The sequence below is a fragment of the Mucor mucedo genome (genome assembly GCF_025094135.1).
Source record: "Mucor mucedo strain NRRL 3635 chromosome Unknown EV154scaffold_17, whole genome shotgun sequence".
Lineage (NCBI taxonomy): Eukaryota > Fungi > Mucoromycota > Mucoromycetes > Mucorales > Mucoraceae > Mucor > Mucor mucedo.
In genome coordinates, this window is record NW_026252301.1 from 111,572 (window position 1) to 130,775 (window position 19,204).

The 19,204-nt window shown below is 36.0% G+C and overlaps 10 protein-coding genes across 10 annotated transcripts; 4 read left to right on the top strand and 6 right to left on the bottom strand.

Moving 5' to 3' along the window:
- Window positions 1-1,419: 1,419 nt before the first annotated feature.
- On the bottom strand, window positions 1,420-2,128 carry EV154DRAFT_478362 (uncharacterized protein; the record flags this gene model as incomplete). Its single annotated transcript, XM_051598186.1, has 2 exons — window positions 1,420-1,738; window positions 2,100-2,128. 2 exons carry the CDS (start codon window positions 2,126-2,128, stop codon window positions 1,420-1,422), a joined length of 348 nt encoding a protein of 115 aa, XP_051460796.1.
- Window positions 2,129-2,672: 544 nt separating this feature from the next.
- Window positions 2,673-3,502, top strand: EV154DRAFT_549084 (uncharacterized protein; the record flags this gene model as incomplete). Its single annotated transcript, XM_051604848.1, has 5 exons — window positions 2,673-2,840; window positions 2,878-3,000; window positions 3,270-3,292; window positions 3,316-3,332; window positions 3,440-3,502. The coding sequence occupies exons 1-5, from the start codon at window positions 2,698-2,700 to the stop codon at window positions 3,500-3,502; spliced, it is 369 nt and encodes a 122-aa protein (XP_051460797.1). The 5' UTR covers window positions 2,673-2,697.
- Window positions 3,503-4,290: 788 nt separating this feature from the next.
- On the bottom strand, window positions 4,291-5,447 carry EV154DRAFT_498567 (uncharacterized protein). Its single transcript, XM_051600373.1, has one exon. It carries the CDS (start codon window positions 5,161-5,163, stop codon window positions 4,528-4,530), a length of 636 nt encoding a protein of 211 aa, XP_051460798.1. The 5' UTR covers window positions 5,164-5,447; the 3' UTR covers window positions 4,291-4,527.
- Window positions 5,448-6,102: 655 nt separating this feature from the next.
- On the top strand, window positions 6,103-7,827 carry EV154DRAFT_415238 (Alpha/Beta hydrolase protein; the record flags this gene model as incomplete). The annotated part of the gene is made up of 3 exons (XM_051595648.1): window positions 6,103-6,864; window positions 6,932-7,062; window positions 7,389-7,827. 3 exons carry the CDS (start codon window positions 6,103-6,105, stop codon window positions 7,825-7,827), a joined length of 1,332 nt encoding a protein of 443 aa, XP_051460799.1.
- Window positions 7,828-8,008: 181 nt separating this feature from the next.
- On the bottom strand, window positions 8,009-8,721 carry EV154DRAFT_415289 (acyl-CoA N-acyltransferase; the record flags this gene model as incomplete). The annotated part of the gene is made up of 4 exons (XM_051595652.1): window positions 8,009-8,095; window positions 8,172-8,401; window positions 8,455-8,490; window positions 8,550-8,721. The coding sequence occupies 4 exons, from the start codon at window positions 8,719-8,721 to the stop codon at window positions 8,009-8,011; spliced, it is 525 nt and encodes a 174-aa protein (XP_051460800.1).
- A 601-nt stretch (window positions 8,722-9,322) lies between these two features.
- Window positions 9,323-12,513, bottom strand: EV154DRAFT_578666 (glycosyl hydrolases family 31-domain-containing protein; the record flags this gene model as incomplete). The annotated part of the gene is made up of 8 exons (XM_051606565.1): window positions 11,941-12,513; window positions 11,473-11,872; window positions 11,380-11,414; window positions 11,114-11,308; window positions 10,439-11,032; window positions 10,105-10,370; window positions 9,818-10,034; window positions 9,323-9,753 (listed from the first exon to the last, which is right to left on the bottom strand). Coding segments are annotated over exons 1-8 (2,322 nt in total), but the record flags the coding sequence as incomplete, so codon positions are not given.
- On the bottom strand, window positions 12,399-13,084 carry EV154DRAFT_536605 (uncharacterized protein; the record flags this gene model as incomplete). Its single annotated transcript, XM_051604150.1, has 4 exons — window positions 12,399-12,508; window positions 12,564-12,666; window positions 12,727-12,911; window positions 12,949-13,084. The coding sequence occupies 4 exons, from the start codon at window positions 13,082-13,084 to the stop codon at window positions 12,399-12,401; spliced, it is 534 nt and encodes a 177-aa protein (XP_051460802.1).
- A 1,082-nt stretch (window positions 13,085-14,166) lies between these two features.
- EV154DRAFT_498580 (uncharacterized protein) lies at window positions 14,167-15,718 on the top strand. The gene is made up of 5 exons (XM_051600374.1): window positions 14,167-14,413; window positions 14,482-14,648; window positions 14,702-14,953; window positions 15,018-15,325; window positions 15,393-15,718. The coding sequence occupies exons 1-5, from the start codon at window positions 14,301-14,303 to the stop codon at window positions 15,594-15,596; spliced, it is 1,044 nt and encodes a 347-aa protein (XP_051460803.1). The 5' UTR covers window positions 14,167-14,300; the 3' UTR covers window positions 15,597-15,718.
- Window positions 15,719-15,967: 249 nt separating this feature from the next.
- On the top strand, window positions 15,968-16,682 carry EV154DRAFT_459396 (ribosomal L27e protein family-domain-containing protein; the record flags this gene model as incomplete). The annotated part of the gene is made up of 4 exons (XM_051597482.1): window positions 15,968-15,998; window positions 16,175-16,229; window positions 16,288-16,456; window positions 16,523-16,682. Exons 1-4 carry the CDS (start codon window positions 15,972-15,974, stop codon window positions 16,680-16,682), a joined length of 411 nt encoding a protein of 136 aa, XP_051460804.1. The 5' UTR covers window positions 15,968-15,971.
- A 1,238-nt stretch (window positions 16,683-17,920) lies between these two features.
- On the bottom strand, window positions 17,921-18,603 carry EV154DRAFT_578680 (uncharacterized protein; the record flags this gene model as incomplete). Its single annotated transcript, XM_051606566.1, has 1 exon — window positions 17,921-18,603. A coding segment is annotated over one exon (405 nt), but the record flags the coding sequence as incomplete, so codon positions are not given.
- Window positions 18,604-19,204: the final 601 nt, after the last annotated feature.

Below are 19,204 nucleotides of genomic sequence, written 5' to 3' on the forward strand. Positions count from 1 at the left end.
GTGTGCGTAAGCGAGATACTTAAGGGTATGATGGGTTTAAAGTTTGGTTACTAATTTTTTTTTTTTTTTAACAAAAAAAACTCTTCTCCCACAGACAATTTTTTGATATAAAACTCAATTAAACTTTCCACAAAGATTATTTTTGTAGTAATTATTTTTGTTTTCAAACATACTAACAATTGTATATATAGTCTGACTTCGATCATTGCTGTTCGATTTCAAAAAAATACAGCCAAGATACCGATCGAAAGCTGTGTATCAGCGGGTATTACAAAGTATTTTTCTAATTATCAATATATGGTCATATAATCCAATTAAAGGCAACACTTCCCTATAAAAATCATGACTTTTTGTCATATTGCATAACTTTAAATAAGTTTAACTTATACAAGCTGGAGTACTATTTTTTTATTTTCCCAGTACTCCCTCGCATTAAATGGAGCTGTATTATAATATGCATGCATGAATTTCATGTCTCACAACAGTTATTTTACCCAGGATTTTTGTATTATTACAGCAGCAAGAATATCTTCATTTGCTCAAACATTCTTGAAAACATTCCGATAAATAAAACTTACATAAGGCCACACCTATTTAAACGCAAGTCATTTCTTCGAAACTATTTTTTCAAAACAGCAAGTTTACGTTACACTAAAGCAAGAACAGTATGAAATTTAGTTTGTCGCTTAGACTTTACTTCAATGATGTAAAGGACGTTTTTTTTTTTTTCCTTTTTCATAATAAGGCCCTTGTTTATGCATCTATTTCGATATTACACAGACTTCAAGATTCCTCCAAAGTGACTTACTAGTAAGCCTCATTGATTTGTGGGATTTTTAAATGGATATGCATTAAAGATTACCCCTCAATACTGCTTGAATCTGTTAATAGACGCATTGTTCTCATTTGATGCGATGAAAGTATCGACACCGCGTATTCGTATTTGGAAATATTGTACGACGGTGTTCTTCTTCATTTTATGAAATTTTATGTTAGATGGGCGTAATAGTATCCTAAATAGATTGTTGAATAATGGCAGGGCATTTACCCAAAAAGCCATCCTTCAGTGAACGAATAAAGAAGACTAATATCACCGAACGTGGAAAATGGTGTAATTACTTTGCGTATTACTCCAATATATTTAGTTTTCGGGATCAAATGGGCTCCAGTAGCATTCAATGGCATGACATTTTTAACACCCACAACGGCGAACTATTTATGTAAAAAACCAAAACTTGTGTTATGCGACCAAAGTTTTGGTCGCATAACACAAATTTGTCAAGAAATACACAAATCTTAAATCTTGCGCTTTTTTTTTTTTACCATCCTCTTTTTTTTTTTTTTTTTACATGTTGCAAATTCCAGACTCCAAAAACTGAAAATATTGAGCTCTGTCTAAATTTTTTTTTATTCTATTTACTAGTAATCAGTTGTTTGGCCACAAAGTTTTCGGTCAAGCTTTTTATGAAATTGTGCTTTTGGCCACACGACTTTGAATTTACTTTTTGTAGCCGAGTACTGCACAAGGCCAACACATTCAACAGTGACGGTCACATCACACACAGCAATCTTGCGATAGGCTTTATCTTTTGTGTTTTCAACCACAACAGGAACACCATGACTGTCAAGACTGTGCTGCTCCATCACCTCAATCACTGCCAAGAAGGCAACCTCATTTTCCTGCTTATGCTGAATAAAGCACTGCACCTTTCCAACAAACCAAGCATTTCGGGTCGAGCTAAGGACATTGTTTTAATATCTCTTTTTCGTCTCTCTCTCTCTCTCTCTCTCTCTCTCTCTCTCTCTCTCTCTCTCTCTCTCTCTCTCTCTCTCTCTCTCTCTCTCTTTTTTTTTTTTTTTTTTTTTATAAATAAATGTTATGAAATCTACTAAAATCACACTAAATTTCATTAGACCAATAATTTTGTAAAAAATCACACTAATTTACGCTAGGCTATTTTTTTTAAAACTAATGGTGCGCGATCCGTCGTTTTACTATTATTTCTCTTTCTTTTACATACTTTACAAAAAGACTTTAATCAATCGGTAAGTCCTGCTTTTGTTTTTGATGTAAATACTAATGTCGTTACTTATTTTACAGGCTTTCTATACTATTGAGTTCGCTCATTCCCTACCTGTATACCCTTTTATTTTATGTAAGAATCTTTTATGTTGATTTAAGAAGCTAATATCCATTTTTTATGTTCTTTTTATACTACATTATCTTGAATATTGGGATCATTAAAGTATTATTTATTGTAGATATGTAAAAACTCACATAAAGGCAAATCATACGCTCGAACCCTAAGGTACTTTTTGCACCTAACATATATCATGCTACCTATACCGTATAACTAACCTCCCTTACTAGTTTAAAATAATTTTGAAAAGACACATTCAAATATATCTATATTTAAGGTATGATTACGTAGAGGTCGTATAACTAACATTATTCACTAGCTTAATAACACTTTAATTGACCCATTTAAATATATTATACTCTATATCCACATCCATTTGCATCCTTTAAATAAAACGTTTCTTAAATTATATGTTATACTTATAAAATATTACAATTGAATGATATATTTCGTATGACCAAAATGTTTTTTACTTATAACCAAAATACATGGCTTCTTAATAAAATTTTGATGTGTCAACACAACATATTTGCATATCGTTACAGAAATATTTATCATGCAACATAAATACTTGTCCTATGACACAAACTATGGTCATGAAACGCAACTTATTCTGATCGATTCTGGTTCTGTGATCAAAGCTTATGTTAAAACCCCAAAAATTTGTCAGATAACACCAAAATATTTTTCATTTTTTGTGTAATTACACCAAATGTTTGGTATATATAACAAAAAGTGATCAAAATGCTAAAATAATTTTGATCATATTCCTGAGACGCCAAATAATTTGGGTTGAATTTGTGTTCGGGAAACAAAATTTAACCAAAACGTTCGCCGTTGTGACCTTCTACCGAAGAAGGTAGAAGTCGGTTGTTCTATTTTTTTTAGTAGAGATATTTTCTGTTATGAAGGTTTCTATGATCTCTTAGGAGAGCAAACTCGATATATCGCTCAGAGCTTTTGCCAAGAAACTTGATTTTTTAAAAATTTCTGGTCTCAGGCTACTGCAAATTCTGTTTTTTAGAGGACAGAGCTAGATGTGAAAGGAAAAAAAAAGATGTGAGAGGATTTTATTTATGTTGGGGATGATAGACATAAAAAACTTTGATTATTAAAATGACTATGTAGTTGCCCTTCAACTCTTTTACAAAGTAAAATTAATTTAAATGTTTAGTCATCTCCGGAATAAATGTATGTGATGTTACACGTCTTGCAAACAGTTTAACATTCGTTTAACTAATTATCACATTGTGACAGGGCTATTTTAAGAAAATGAGCCATGCGATGCAAATAAATAGAATGCAGACAAGAAAGGTGATATCACGTGGATAGGCGCAAAACTAAGACCTATGTGCAAATAGCATGCTAATAAATTATAATCTGTTTTTAAGGAGACTAGCAAAACTCTGATAGATTTGAAAAACTTTAAAAATAATGGAAACCTACTTCAGGCAAGAGGGCTTTAGCTGTAATTTTAAATCAATGATTGCATCAGAGTCATTTGTCCAACATAACGGACTGATAAATCTGATCTGTACTTTTCTTGAGGAGTAATCAGTAGCTCTATTAAATGTGTACTTGATTTAAATGTTAAAAATGTTCATTAAGTGGGATCATAAAAGTTGGACCGAGTCCATCTCTTTACGTCACTGGTGATTTAGAAACATAAATGAGCAGTTAATTTGAGTTGTGGTAGGCAATAACTAGGTGTATAACGGTGATATTTGTGGGACATATACCAGACAAACACGTTATGGCGTTGAGTTATTATTGGTATTATTTAGAGAATTAGCCTGAAATTTAGGGATTTTTAAACGAAATAAGCCAACATAAGGGTCAAATGTCGAAACGGTTTGGTGAGGTAGTAATCAAAAGCTGCTTAAATATGGAAAATAATAATAATAATAAAAAAAAAACGCGACAGCCTTCAAGCTTTTTTTTTAAATAATTGATAGAATATCTACGTTGAAAGAAAATGTAGAGTTGTCTCGTCTTTAGATGACTTTTTGTGTTACTTTAAAGATAAAAATTAAGGTTTGTAATCCCACTAGATTTTAAATTCTGAAAATGACAACTCTCTATTTGTTTTGTGCATTTGTTTAGCGAGTTCAAAATTAAAATATACCTAAAAGTTGTGATAGCGTCCAAATATTTGTCATATTTTTTATCGTATACATTTATTATAAAGCTAGCGATGACTGTAACATTTAGAGAATTAAAGATGGCATATTTAATGTGGTTTTATATAAAAGTTAAATGTTCAAGTAGCTAGAGAAGTAGCCGATTCATTAGTTGGATCTGGGCTAAGTTCCTGAGGATTAATATTGGTATCTTCCTGAGGCTTTGACCTGGGCTGTATAGCTCAAAAGAGACGCTAAGCAGTGAATTAAATGGTCCAGTAGTAACTGGCGTGAAGTATAAGCTGAGAAAGAACAGCAATGACTAATAAAAGTACAGCGAAACCGATGGTTGTTCTCCAATAAGGAGCAGAAGCGTTCGGTTGCCATTGCATCCGTCTCCTTTTCCAAACTTGCTGTATGTCCTCAATTTTTTCTTGAGAATCAGGAACGATTTGCAGCATAAGGTAAGCATGATCGCTGGCGCTATAGTCTCTGTTTCCTATCCATTTTTGTCGTACATCCATACATCTGACCATTGTCCAGTCTAATTTTGCTTTGAATAAACCAAAGTAATCAGGATTATGAAGAGTGACCTCATCGGGGTCCCAAGGATCATAAAATCCAGGGTTGCGTGCTCTCTTTAAGGTTTCCAGGTCGAAACCACCAAACAATTGAAATATGTACGGCCCTAAAAGACGCCAAAAGAAACGAACAAGACGAATGGGAGCCATACAGAATGGGAAGCCAGCACCAGCTAAACGAAGATTATATTCATGTTGAGGATCACGATAGACTGACATGACATGTCTATCGAACCAGTTACTTTCGGTATCGCCCAAGGATAACAGTCTGTATCTGTCGGTTGCATATTTTGGTGAGAGACGTACGATGGAGTGAGCCATGGTATTCAAATCACCGCTGATGATTTGATGAGGGTATTCTTTTGCATTTTCAGATGCGTCTTCAAAAATGTCGGAAAAATTGTGGATACGGCCAATGATTCCTGTAAATACTTCTAAATGAACGCAATAGCAAACGATGGGTGGCAAAGAAGAAGCTGTCACGGTTCCTACCAAAGTGAAACGTCTAAAAGAGTAAAAAAAAAAAAAAAAAGGTTTTAGCTATTTTTTTTTTATGTGTAGAAAGACCAATGTTTGACTCACTGTCCTATTCTTGGTTCCTTTAATTTATGACCGTCCTTTTCCCAATTGTAGACATTTTTACGATGCTCGAGTACTCTGAAGTCTATATCATGCTTTGATAAAATAGCATTTCCATGGACACCACCACCTGCATCACGTAACTTTCGTATGGGACTGTCAAGTTCCTCGAATTCACAAACAAATGCGCCCTTAAGCTGTAAAGCCTTGCATAGTTCCTGCATATGGTCTCTGCCGCCGGATCGCTTACAAAATATGTCTACTTCTTGGAGCAAAATTACGTCGGGATCCAAATCTTGGATAATCTTGATGATAGCCTCGGATTCTAATTTTGGGGGAGATAATTTAGATGATTGTTATTGTTTAAAAAGGGGTCGCCAATACCATAATTTCTTTCTATATTCCACTGAAAAACTTTTAAAGCTTCCTTTTCAAGTGGTTTCTCAAGTGGTCTAAAGTCATGAATAACCAGTTCACCAGGCAAAGGTAAACCCATTGTCGAGATTATTTTATTTTTTTTAAAATTTAAAAAAGATGAGGTGCGAAAAATAAATAAATAAAAAAAAAAACTCTTGGCTTCAGGATGACAGTCCTTAAGCGGTCATTCAAATAGATGAAGATATATAATTTAAGATTTCTGTTCATTCCTCTTCTTCTTTTTCTTTTTATGCAGATACAATAATGACAAAAGTAGGCCAATGGAAAGGGAAAACTTGTGATTCTTTCTTTACAGAAGTGCTTGTTCAACCAGATGAATTAATACGAGAAACCACAAATTACCGTCGAACCGGCAAAGGGACTACGAATGAAGAAGAAGAAGATGGCAAAGGAAAGGAACCTGGAAGAGTGATCCACAAGGAGGTCCAAAGGTCTAAAAAGACTGCTTATCAAGAATTTATTTTGATATCTAGAAACATCATTTCATTCATACTGTCTGCTCCTATCTTACTGATCTTATTGTCGATAGCCACATTTAAAACCGCCAAAGTTCACTTATTAGAAAAAACCAAAAGAATCCAAGAGGATCAAGAAGCACTAAAGCCCGATGAATTACTGATACAAGACGAAACTTACTATGCAGATCGTTGGGGTTATAAAAGTGAAATGCATCAAGTGTTGACCCAAGACGGCTATGTTTTACAAATGTATAGAATATCCAAAAAGGGTTCAAATCCACAAGGGAAAAGACCTGTTTTCATTGGCCATGGTTTATTTCAATGTTCTGGTGCCTTTGTCTTGAACGAAGAAAATTCAATGGCCTTTGTATTAATTGATCAAGGGTATGATGTTTGGGTTGGAAACAATAGATCAATATCTGGGTTGGACCATATTTCATTGTCACATGAAGATCCCGAGTATTGGAATTGGGGATTAAAAGAGCTGGGAATATATGATTTCCCAGCTATGGTTGATTATGTGCGATCCTTTACTGACTTCTCCAAGGTAACACCTCTATTATTATTTAACTGATTTTCGTCATCTTTTTTTTTTTTAACTGTTTGGATGATAGATTGCATACATTGGTCATTCACAAGGTAATGCACAAGCCTTTATTGGACTATCATTAATACCAGAATTGGCTGACAAGCTAAGCTGCTTTGTTGCTTTGGCTCCCGCTGTATTTTCTGGTAACTTGGTAAAGTAAGTTAAAAAAGCTACTAAATTCCAATTTTTAGATTTGCAAGTGATGTAATTATTATATATATATATTTTAGTACATTTCCACTTTGTCTGCTCATCAGTCTCAATGATTGGATGTATTCCTTAATGTTTGGTATAAGCCCCGACTCAGATTAATGCAAAGAATGATTGGTTTTAATATAAATTTTTTTTTTAGGTACAGGCTCTTTTTTGTCCATTATGTCTCTGGCCCAATCTTTGATTGAACCCAAGACATTCTGCTTTTTGGCTTACAGCATGTTCTCTTACTTGTTTTCTTGGTGGGATAGCCATTGGCTTCGAAGAAGAAAGGCTAAATATTTTCAATTTACTCCTCGCCCTGTAAGTACTAAATTGATTGCCGATTGGATCGCGGGCTGGGGACGTAAAGGAGTTTGTTTGTACATTGCGGATCAAAATAATCACCAACAACAGAAAATCACCCAAAAAGTGCCTCTGGTGGTGTTTTATGGTACTGCTGATTATTTAGTGAATGGTGAGCGTTTTGTGCGTACATTTAATGGATATGAAACCCATGGATTGTCACCGTCTCAATTAGCAAAGGAATCATCCAATCACGAGTGGAATACAGCAAAAAGTACAAACACCTTGTTTCCAATGTTAGACTTGGTTCATGTGGAACGTATCGAAGGTTACGAACATATGGATACTATTTGGGGGCACGATAATCATAAAACAACATATCCCATCGTTTTGAGCAACTTGGAAAAGGCTAGATGGGATTAGAAGTTAGAATTAGACTTATACCAGCAAAATCATCCATGATGATTTTATTATAAATAAAAAAAAAGAAACACTCCGCCTGTCATAACTATAAATTTTATATTCGGAACTTGGTTTTATTCAGATGCAAGGTTTTTGTTGTTTGTTGTATAAGGAGGTATGGATGGGATATATATATATTTATTTACAAACGTGCCTTAACTTGAGGTACGTACCAAGCCATCTCAACTTCCTTTTGCTTGAAACCACACTTTTCATAGAATGGGACATTCTAAAAAGCACACATTTTTTTTTTTTTTTTTAGTCCCCTTTGTCTTTGCAGAGCTATTATTATTATTCTTTGTTACCTTTTCTGAACAGTCCAAAATAACCTTATAACAACCGCGTTCAGCACCAATAAACTTGAGAGCTTGAATGATTCTCAAACCAAGCTTCTTTCCTTGTTGATTGCTGTTAACAGCAATATCCTCGATGTGACCAACAAGACCATTCTTATGTACAAACTTTCTCTCGACAAGAATCGTACCAACAGCAACAACCTGATCCTTTGCATCTTCAGTGATAGTGATGGTGTGATCTAAAATTATATTAGATCTCGGCCTAACACCCTTTTATTTTTATTGTACTTACATTCATGGTTGTGTTTCTTTAAATAGTTGAATTGTTCTATTGGTACTCTTGTCAACAAATTGAAACCATAATTTAAACGTCTCTCGTGTATTTACCTGTAAATTCTTCTTTTGTATGACCACCGACTTCGGTCAAAACTTCCAACACTTGGAGAAATCCACGCTCATAATCATTTGAACGAAGCGCGCGGAGTGTGTAACCGGGAGGCAAAAGAGACTGAACTTGGGGACAGAGCAAACTGGATTCAAAAAGAGTAACTTCAGACATAATAAAAAAAAAACAAAAGAGTGTTAAGGAACAAAGAAATCCGATAAAAAAAAATAAAGTGTTATTTATAAATTTTTTTCCGCGGTGAGGGCAAAAATAGCTTTTATTCCGCGGAATAAGCTAAATTTGTTTGTACTACCTCTTCAATGATTGGCTCCTAAATACAGAATAAATCTTTAGGAGCTCATGCTCAAAATAAAACAAACACGTTTCTTCTTCAAATCACGCCTATTAAGAATTTAGAGATATGAGCCATCAGCCTAAATCACCATAACAACAGTCGTATAGATCACTGAAACTTTATATTATCCTCTTTCTGTAAAATACTCTTTACTTCTCAGGCAACCTTAGATATCCAGGAGCCACCAGTCTTGGTATACCTGTCATCTATCCATTACTCTTATGAGTAACCTAAGGCAAATATTCAGTGGACATAAACTCGTGCTGTTTTGGATAACTAGGCGTTTAATTAAATCCATTTCATAACTTGTTTAAAATGTGGAAAAGTCTAAATTATTTATTAAAACCAGTAATTTAAAAAATTAAAGGTAGAACTATACAAGGTGAAGAGGTAGTGACAGTAAGAAAATTATTTAGTCACGGGACGAGTCTTGCGTTGATAATACGTCGTAGCGTAGTCTAATAGGTTATTGAGAAGGCCATCGTCACCTCTGGGTTCTTTGATGAATATAGCAGGCTGACCGACAGGTGCGTCGATAGGTTTATAAGTACCATCACCAGGATAATATTTACCAGTCCAGATATGACGCCAGGTTACATTTTGAGCATCTGCAGGGAAATAAACTTTGACATAACTGGCAGAAGGTGTAAGTACAGGTGCAACCATCATTGAACTGCCGATCATGAACTGCTGATATGTCAATTCACGAGCAATCTTGTCGTTGGGATAATAGAGTACTGGGTGACGTAAAAGAGGCCAGCCCTTTTCGTAGGCTTCCTTCAGCACTGTTTTACGGTAATCTTTGATGAGTGTAAACAGTTTGGCAGTATGTGCAAAATGTTCGTATGAATCTGTAGGGAAAAATTTGTATAAGAAAAAAAAAACAGACTAAAATCTATATGGGAAGAAGCTTACCTTCATTATCGTAAAATTGTGCATTTGCAGAAGGGATAAGACCTTCGGTTGTTCTATAAGCGGCAGTCAGTGCAGCAAGTTCCATCCATCTGAAAAGCAACTCCTTTGTTCGAACCATTTTAAAACCAGGAAGGCTGCTTGTCACTGAATTATATCCACCAGCATCACAATGCGTGACTGAAAACCCAGAAAAACCGCCTGAGAGCATACCAATTACCTATAAACATAAGCTTATTGAGTCTTCCCTGTTCTTAAAATTACACATTCCCCATGTAGTTATTACTTACAGCACTCTTGATACCATGATGCTGATCCCAAGTGACATTTTGATCACCAGCCCAAAATAAGTTCATACGTCCTGGTGAATGAGTATAACCAGATCTGAAGAAACAAAGAGCCTCGTTTTCTTTACCAAGCTCAGTAATCACTTCACGGTGTAACTTAGCCCATTCCTCTGGGTAATGATTGTGATAGGTAGCAGCTGCTTCGCCCGAGTGTAACGCGACTTTATTGGAATCGGAGGGTAAATGTTCACCAAAATCGACCATCATGCCTATTAGGGTAAGCTGTTAGGATTTTGCATAATTATTACCTGGGTAGATATTTAAGTAAGATATTTACCCGATACCCCGGATTTCCATACTTGGTCTTTCAAGATTTCTTTAAACCAGGTACATGCTTCAGGGTTTGTCAGATCCAAGAGACCGGCTTCTAAATCTTGACCAAACTTAATTGAAAGGGCATTATGATCAGAAGAACTTGATTGGGTACTTTTGACTAAATAGCCCTTATCCTGAGCCTCGGGAAACAGATTTCTTTTAATACGCGACTTTGAATTAGCGTTGGCTAAAAGAGGGTTCACATATGATAAAACACGAACAGTGCCAGCTTTATCATTAGATAACTCTTGTACAAAATTGTCCCAATCGGGATAAAGTTCATCGTCGCTCTCCCAGTTCCACCATTGACGGGTATACTGTACACCGCGACCACCATCCTGTAATCTTTGACCGGTCCAATCTTGAATAAATACCGCAGAGAGTGGTACATTGTACTGACGTAGTTTTTGCACTGTTTGTCTTGTCTTGTCTCTTCCTCCTTGAATACCTGCAATTACACCATCTGAAACCCAATCCGGTAAAGGAAGCATTCGACCTGCATAGGACGTATATTCTGTCAACAGGTCTAGCATTGTCTTTCCATCCAAGATACGACCTAATTAACGAAAGCCTGTACTCAGTTACCATGCTCAAAACGTGGTAGACACAAAAAAAATAGCTTATTATCAATATTTACCTCTCATTACGTCTGATTCCAGGCGAATTGTCACACGGTCTGGTGCGGTAAGATCAAAACTCATGTATTCGGAGTTCTCCATAAACAAGCAACGAATATCACTTGAAATATACTGAGGAATCGAGGCATATGTAGCAAAAAGATCTGTTGGGCCTAATGTACCAAACACACTGAGGGCCGAATCCTTAAGTGAGGCTGTCTAAAAAAAGAAAAAGAAAAAACACTTTTAGTTGTTCTATTCTCATTATGACTTTCCTTTCTTCAACTTACTGCAGGTGCGCCTCTTCCAGCACCTTGCTCTCTGATAATAATAGATTAATTAATACGTGTTTTTTTTGTAACTCCACCAATTCACAAACCTGACAAGAATCGGAACCTTTTGTCCCTTGAGCGATGCGTATGAGAATTGTTCGCCAAAACCATAAAAGTGTTCTTCAGGTCTGCTTTCGTAGGTCAAGAACAAACGAGTGTAAGCATCCATTGATGGATCTCTTCCGACAATTTCTACCGAGAATTGTAATTGACGGTGTGAAACTTCTGTAAAAGTGAAAATGTAATCCATGTGAGTAGGTAACACCAACTTTGGACCAAGGCCACCGTAAATCTTGACTGTAGAATCATTTTCTCGCTCGATTTTAGTAATTGTTTGAATTCGAGTGAATTTCTCGTCTGTTTCGGTCACTCTAAACACACCATTATCACCATTCATTACGATATCTTTGCCGACTGAAGAGGATAAGAAGGGCATGTTTTGTAGAGCTATTTTATCGGACGATATATTAAAACGTGGTTCGGCTACACAAAGCAAATCCAAAAAAAAAACTTACATTTCCAAATAGTACGTCCGTGTCCATTTTTAACGGTCAAAGCTAATGCTTGAGCATCCACTTGTACTTTAAAGTGTCCTGTTGAGAACTCTTGATCCGAAACCGCATTGCCAATTGATAAACGTGGCTGTATATATTCTTCGGGAGATGATAAGCCGACTGATTTCTTTACCGATTGCCACATTTTTTTTAGCGTATTTTATGCAAAGAGCAAGAAAGAGCAAAAAAAAAAGAAAAACTTTCTGTTGCTTTATATAGATCTCGGTGAGTTTCAAACAGTTAAAATAGCCGGCGTGCTTTTTTTTTTTTTTTTTTTTTTTTGCTCTTGTGATATGGGAAACGGTTATCGGTACATGTTTTCCCGAAATTACAGTGAAAAAAAACATTTCTTTCTATTTTAATGAACATGTTGAACGGATATACAAAAATTACTAAAAAATATACTCTATATAGTCTATCTATTGCTTCTTTGTGAAAAGCTCATCAGAACGAAGATCGTCATAGGCCTTACGCTTTAATGAGTGCTTGGCCACCTCAATATCAGTCTTGATGTCACAAATAAGAGCATCTAAATAGTTGTGTTAATATCACCGTAACGAGTGTTTCGTATGAAATTAAATTACCAAGTGAAGGATAGTTTTGTTCGGGACGGATATAACCTGTAACAATGATTCTAATAGATTCATCATAGAAGTCTGACTCGAATTCGTGAAGAATATGCACCTCCTATTAACAAAAAGTTAACCACTGTCTCTCTCCCAAACCATCCATTCTACTTTGACTTACGGCCGATCTCTTTTCGTTATTATAATAAGGGTTCCATCCTAAACTCATGACCATAGGATAAACTGTTTTATCAACTTCTCCAACTTGAGCCCATCCATAATAAACACCCGTAGTAAACTCGGTGAACATTTCTTCCAAAGCTTCTTCGTTCATATTAGCTGTAAATAGTACGGTTATTATTATTGCTGTGAAAACCTTATCATGCTTTCCGAGCTTATTTACCTGTTGGAATGCCTAATTCCTTTGAACCACGACCAAATCCTTTAACAACTGTACCAGCAACGGAAATAGGATAAGGTGCTTGAGGAATCTCGGAGCCAACAATAAGAGGACGATCAGGGTTAAGTGTGTTGCTCATGTTGTGTATATAAATGGAATTTATGAAAGAAGAGATGATGAACTAATGACAAATACTTTTTTTTTTATCGGTTTAGTTTTAACCGCAGCTGATATTACAAATCAAGGGAAAAACATCAATCATTGATTACTGGATTTTCCAAAGTCAGACAGAATAAAATAGATCTTAGTTTTGACTCTTTTTTTTATCATTTTATTCCATATTCCAAAACCCTGTATGCAACTCAATGGTTACACATGTAGCTTGATTTTTGGACGATTCAAGCTGATTAAAGCATCGCGGACATTCAACGCGCTACGTCGATACCTTGATCAACGATCGTCTATTGTGTCAATTGTTGGACGCCATGCGACCCTTGTAGCCTAAGAAAGAGCTCAGCCAATCTCCAAAAGTTACTGTTAACCAATAATGGAGTAATAATTCAGGGAACACCTTTCCTTCAGAGTTCGTGGCAAAGTGAGTGCCGTTTATAATTCAACTTTGAAAAATCTCATTTTGTGGGATAATAACTATTCCAATTGACGAAGTAAATTCTAGAATTCCGTATTCTCTTCAAACGTATTTTTTTAGAATCACGTGATGGTCTACGCATAAGTCTTTACGTCGATTGACATACCTCATCGTCTAAACTTTGTAGGATGATCGATTTTTGTTTTCTATAAAATATGCTTCACTGTTACCCTTTCCAACCCAAAGGTCTCACCCAAAAAACGCAAACATCATCAAGACAATTAATGAAGTAGTACATTGCGGTATATTGAAATATCCCAATTTTTTATCAATTGATTACTGACAAGTATTAATGAAGAACTTACCAAAGTATGATAAGTGAAAAATGATATGCACATATATATTGCAATCTTTATTACGCATGTGGTATTCACCAGTCTTACGTGATATTGAAAACACAACATTATAGTCACATCTATGTAACAAAAAATATATCTTTACACAGGTATTCCCTGTCGTTATACTGCTCACTATTGTCGTGTAAAAGTATTCCGCTCATGAAAAGTTTTATATAAAAGTTTCAACATCATTTTTTATAATGGATTTTATGAAGACTCATTTACTGTGGCAGAGAATTTGGAAATCCTGTACAAAAAAGTAGATCTAAAGTCACGGCATTAATGGACTGCTTTCTGTTCTGGGTCGCGCTAGCTTTCGTGATGGTTACTGCCCGTTTTTTTTTTTTTCTTTTTTAACGCGCATAATTATGTCTGATAAAGAAACTCAAGCCAAGACCCTTTTCGAAGAAGGAAAACTTGCTTTTAATAAAGGGGAATACTCTGCAAGTATCACCAAACTCGGTGAAGCATGTCAACTATTGTAAATACAAACCACCATTTTTTTTATATACGAGTGATTTGTAACGCCTGCTGTTTTTTTTTGTCTAGAGACGAAGTTAATGGTTGTCTTGCACCTGCTAATGGCGATGCTTATTTTCTTTATGGTGAAGCTTTACTCCAGTTTGCCATTCAACAAAATACAGTTCTTGGACAGTCTGCACAAGCTTCGGCTACTGCTGTTGAAGAACAACAAGAAATCGAAAAAGAAGAACAAGGTAATCCGTGTCCGTTGCCCTGTACTCCTTCCATTTTATTAATTCCATTACAGTTGAATCCAGCAATCCTTTATTTCAATTAGGTGCGATGCCTGATTTCACAACTAAAGCTGAGGTAGCTGAAGAAAGTGACGACAACGACGACGAAGAAGAAGAGGGCCAAGATTCTGCCGATGATGATTTTGAAGCAGCTTGGGATATTTTGGATGTTGCTCGAGTCATATTTGAAAAGGGCGAAGATAAAAACTCTCAGTTAAAGCTGGCTGATGTCCATTTATGCCTGGGTGATGTGTCACTTGAAACTGGTTAGCTATAGAATTTTTTTTTTTCCAGAGATAATCCCGGGAAACACTCATCAGTTTTGTATAGAAAAGTTCAATGAAGCGTTGACAGATTATGAAAAGGCAATTGAGATAAAGCAATCCGTTTTGGAAGACGACAACAGAGAATTGGCCGAAGCTCATTACAAGTACGCCCTTGCACTTGAATTTTCTTCCGATAAAGCAGATCAAGCTCTTCCAGAATTACAAAAAGCAGTTGCAGTATTGAAAAAGAGAATCGAAACCTTGGAAGTGGGTAATGGAAAAGGCAAAGGAAAAGAAGTCGCTGATTTGGATACCAAAGCTCAAGATGAAATCACAGATATTAAGAGTCTCATTCCGGATATGGAACTCAAGGTAATATCAAAATATTTGGACGGGACTAATTCTTGGTATTAAAGTGCATTTATGTTTTTACTTGAAGATTGAAGAACTCTCTAACAGACAAGCTACTGAAAAAGAGGCCGAAGCATTGTTAAAAGCCATGTTAGGTATCGGAAAGGGCAGCAAGGCCAAAGAAATTTCAGATGCCACTCCTGTAAATGATTTATCAACTCTTGTAAAGCGTAAAGTAAAAGCCATTGTCACAGAGGAGGATTCTAAAGACAAGAAGCAAAAGTTGGAATAGAGGATCCCGTTATGTTCTGTCTCAAGAGCAGCTTCGATGCATACACAAGTGTGTATGAAGCAAAGAAGATCCTCAAATTTGTAGAATTTCAAATAAAGTTTTTTTTTTATATGTACATCAAATTTCTTATTCGAAGAGAGCTTTTTTGTGTGCTATAAACTGTAGATACCTTAACCCGTTTCTATGCGCTTAATTGATGATTGTAAACTGCTATGGTACACGTTATGAATGTATGCACTTTTGTATGCATCAACCTTGGATTGAGCGGAGTTGAATCGACTTTTTTTGTTGCGGCAAAATTGCTCAGAAAGGTTCATGAAGCAGACGCAATCGGGAAAACTGTAATTTCCTTCTCTTATATTCCACTTATTAAGCATGGTTAAATTCATCAAAGCCGGAAAGGTAATACATACAACCAGTTAGATGGACAGATGGGAATGGACGGGTGTGAAAGATAAAAAAATAATGGATGGATGGATGGATGGGATGAGATAGAAGAAATACACAGAGATTTTTCTTTATTTGAATCGGAATAAATTAGAATTATAATTTTGACATTTTATTCTTCGCTTTTATAGGTTGTTGTAATCCTCCAGGGCCGTTATGCAGGCAAGAAGGCCGTCGTCGTCCGTAGTATGTAGATTAGTAGTGTAAAGACGCGCATAGTTTGTTAAATACATATTTCCAATAGACCATGATGAAGGAACCAAGGATAGACCCTATGGTTATGCCGTCGTTGCTGGTGTCGAACGTTCTCCCCTCAAGGTCACCAAGGCCATGGGTAAGAAGAAGACCGCCAAGCGTTCCAAGGTCAAGCCTTTCGTCAAGATTGTTAACTACAACCACATGATGCCCACTCGGTAAGCTTTAGTATTTGTAACATTTTTTTTCCACTATGAATCCTAATAGTTGATTTCGTCTGTTAGTTATGGTTTGGAATTAGAACAAATCAAGGGTACCGTCTCTGCTGAAACTTTCAAGGAGCCCACTCAACGTGAAGACTCCAAGAAGGTCATCAAGAAGCTCTTCGAAGAACGTTATCAAACTGGTAAGAACAAGTGGTTCTTCAGCAAGCTTAGATTCTAAGTTAGTTTTTTTGTTTTGTTTTTACTACAATAATAATTCAAAATGATTAGAAAAAATCGACTCGTCTTTTTTATACCTTTGAGATGTGTTGAGTGTTTAAATATTTTGATGAGATACAGGATGCGTGCGGATTTGTGGGCACTAAGACAGTTATCGTGCTTGGGTACTATCTGTCTGTGATACACCATTTTCCTGCAGCCAATTTTATCCTGCGTGTAACCCCATCACTGATATGAGCTCTCCTAATAGCTTGGAAAATCATCACGATTATTTTATAGGCCGTGAAACGACCTATGCCAATGCTATTGGCTTATAAAGCTTCGACTCACGCAACGTAATGCATACTATAAATATCAAGCGTATGAACATGATGTGTCAAAACGACATTAAAGTACCAGTTTCCTGTTGTTTATGCGACTTTCATCAATCTCTGGACAGAAGAGCCATGTTTTATTATTCACTATGCAATTTGCCTTCAGAATTACCGACTACAGCATTGTCTTCGTATATTTTGTATTAACGATCATCTTGAGTGTTTAGCCCCATCATGCCGTGATTTTCAGTGGTTTTTAACCCACATGATTGATGATTTTATAGGCGGTTTAAAGCAAGAATAGCACAAAATCCAATGCTTCTTGACGATAAATACATCTTTCATGACTCTAATTAAACTTTTATACGGGCTAACGATTTAACATCATAGCCAGTTTTGAGGGCTATTACTTTATTGGATCAAATGCTCATGGGTTTGTCAAAATTAAGAAAAGCTGCTGCAAAAGCGTATATTTGGATAGGTTTTTTTATTTTAAGTCTCAAAACTATGATACACTGAATTTAAGAGTATTTTATAGCTGTACATTATACAAATACATACATTTATGTAGATCTACTCTTTAATTATATGGTTGAGCTACGCATGAAATTATTATTCCTGATATTACAGCTAGATACAGACGACCTGGTCCGGGATAAAGAGTGTGGAATCAAAAATAAAACTCCAGTAATGTCTCCAAATACCTTTAAGGATAGACCCAAAAAGAAAGATTGGGGTTGTCAGTAGTTAGTTGGGGAATTGGAAAGTATATAGACTGGATAGGACATCAGAAGGTGTAAGTAAATATAACGCGGGAAACTGCGGATATAGATATGTAACGCCTTTGAACAAAAACCAAAATGATCTGGTTCACCATCAGTTTTATAAACACTTTAGCTACCACTAAATTCCTTCTTAGAAATCTCAGTACCACCTAGAGTATGCTCAGGAGTGAGTGATACACTTTATTCTCTTCTTGCAGGCGTGAATTAACTATAAAGGGGGAGCGGAGAATGCAACCTGAGGGGAGTGTTCAAAAAAACCGAAAACATTTTGTAAGCTGCGCTCCATTTGTTAGTCAATTCTTGTTAGTATGGATTCGTTCAACTCGTAGGTCTTTTCTACTGACTTTTTGGACATAAGCAATTTCTCGATTACATTAATAAAGACTTCTAGCTGGGAGAATTGAGGAATCGTAACATGTTACTTGATTTTCTTGGTGATCTGAGACGCGTAGAATGAGCTATTCGGGCCAGATAGCAAGGTGATTTGCATAAGTTCTCCTTCCCTTAATAATTTGGATTTATTGTGTTCGATCTTGTCTTGTCCAGCTAAAAGTATACATTCCTCACCACAAACAATGCCGAACACATCCTGCTTGAAGTTGAAAAGGATACGGATGTCATGATTTGAGTACAAATCGGCTTTTGAAGAGGTGAATCCCGACAGAACGGTTTCTCCAACTTTTATCCTCACCAAGCTATTGTTAATGTATAATAGCTTCTTAAACAGCGGAAGCCAAAGTTGGTATGCAAAGTCTCGCTGTGAAACTTTTGCATGGTTTACTGGGTCCAAAATAAAGCGATTGATATCGAGAAGGTACAGGACATTTCCAAAGAAGCCAAGATCGAACCTGACAAGTCCAAATTATTAAGGGAAGGAAAACTTATGCAAATCACCTTGCAAAACATCATCACGGACTACAATCAATTTCGTGAATACTCCGACTATCTGGCCCGACTTGCTCATTTTACATGTCCCATAACACCAAGAAGAGCGCGTATCATGTTACAATTTCTCAATTCACAACAACATTCCCATCCTCCTTCTCACAGCTAGGCGGTTTTGTTAATATGATCGAGAAATTGTTTATATTCAGTAATTCAGTAGAAAAGACTACCCATAAGTTGCACGAATCCATATTAACAAGAATTGACAAGCATATGGAGCACTCCCTTCCTGTAACATTCTCTTCTCCTCCATTATATTTCACACACCCCAGGAAGAGACACAAATCTTTCGCTCGGGTGTTGCATCAATCAAACTGGGGAAGCCTCGTTTATATTAAATGGAGCTTTGCCCAATAATTTCTGAAATGTATCAATAAATTATATGTGATTGAAACTATATGTCTTTTTGTTTAAATGGAGATGGGTTTCCCTTTTAACTAGGGAAGGAGATAAGTACATTGTTATCTGAGATGAGTGCA

Coding starts and splice junctions, on each gene's coding strand:
- EV154DRAFT_498567 (XM_051600373.1), bottom strand. CDS start 5,163: ATGGCTCACTCCATCGTACGTCTCTCACCAAAATATGCAACCGACAGA.
- EV154DRAFT_498580 (XM_051600374.1), top strand. CDS start 14,301: ATGTCTGATAAAGAAACTCAAGCCAAGACCCTTTTCGAAGAAGGAAAA. Junction 14,649..14,701: donor AATCGAAAAAGAAGAACAAG/GTAATCCGTGTC, acceptor ATTCCATTACAG/TTGAATCCAGCAATCCTTTA. Junction 14,954..15,017: donor TGATGTGTCACTTGAAACTG/GTTAGCTATAGA, acceptor AGTTTTGTATAG/AAAAGTTCAATGAAGCGTTG.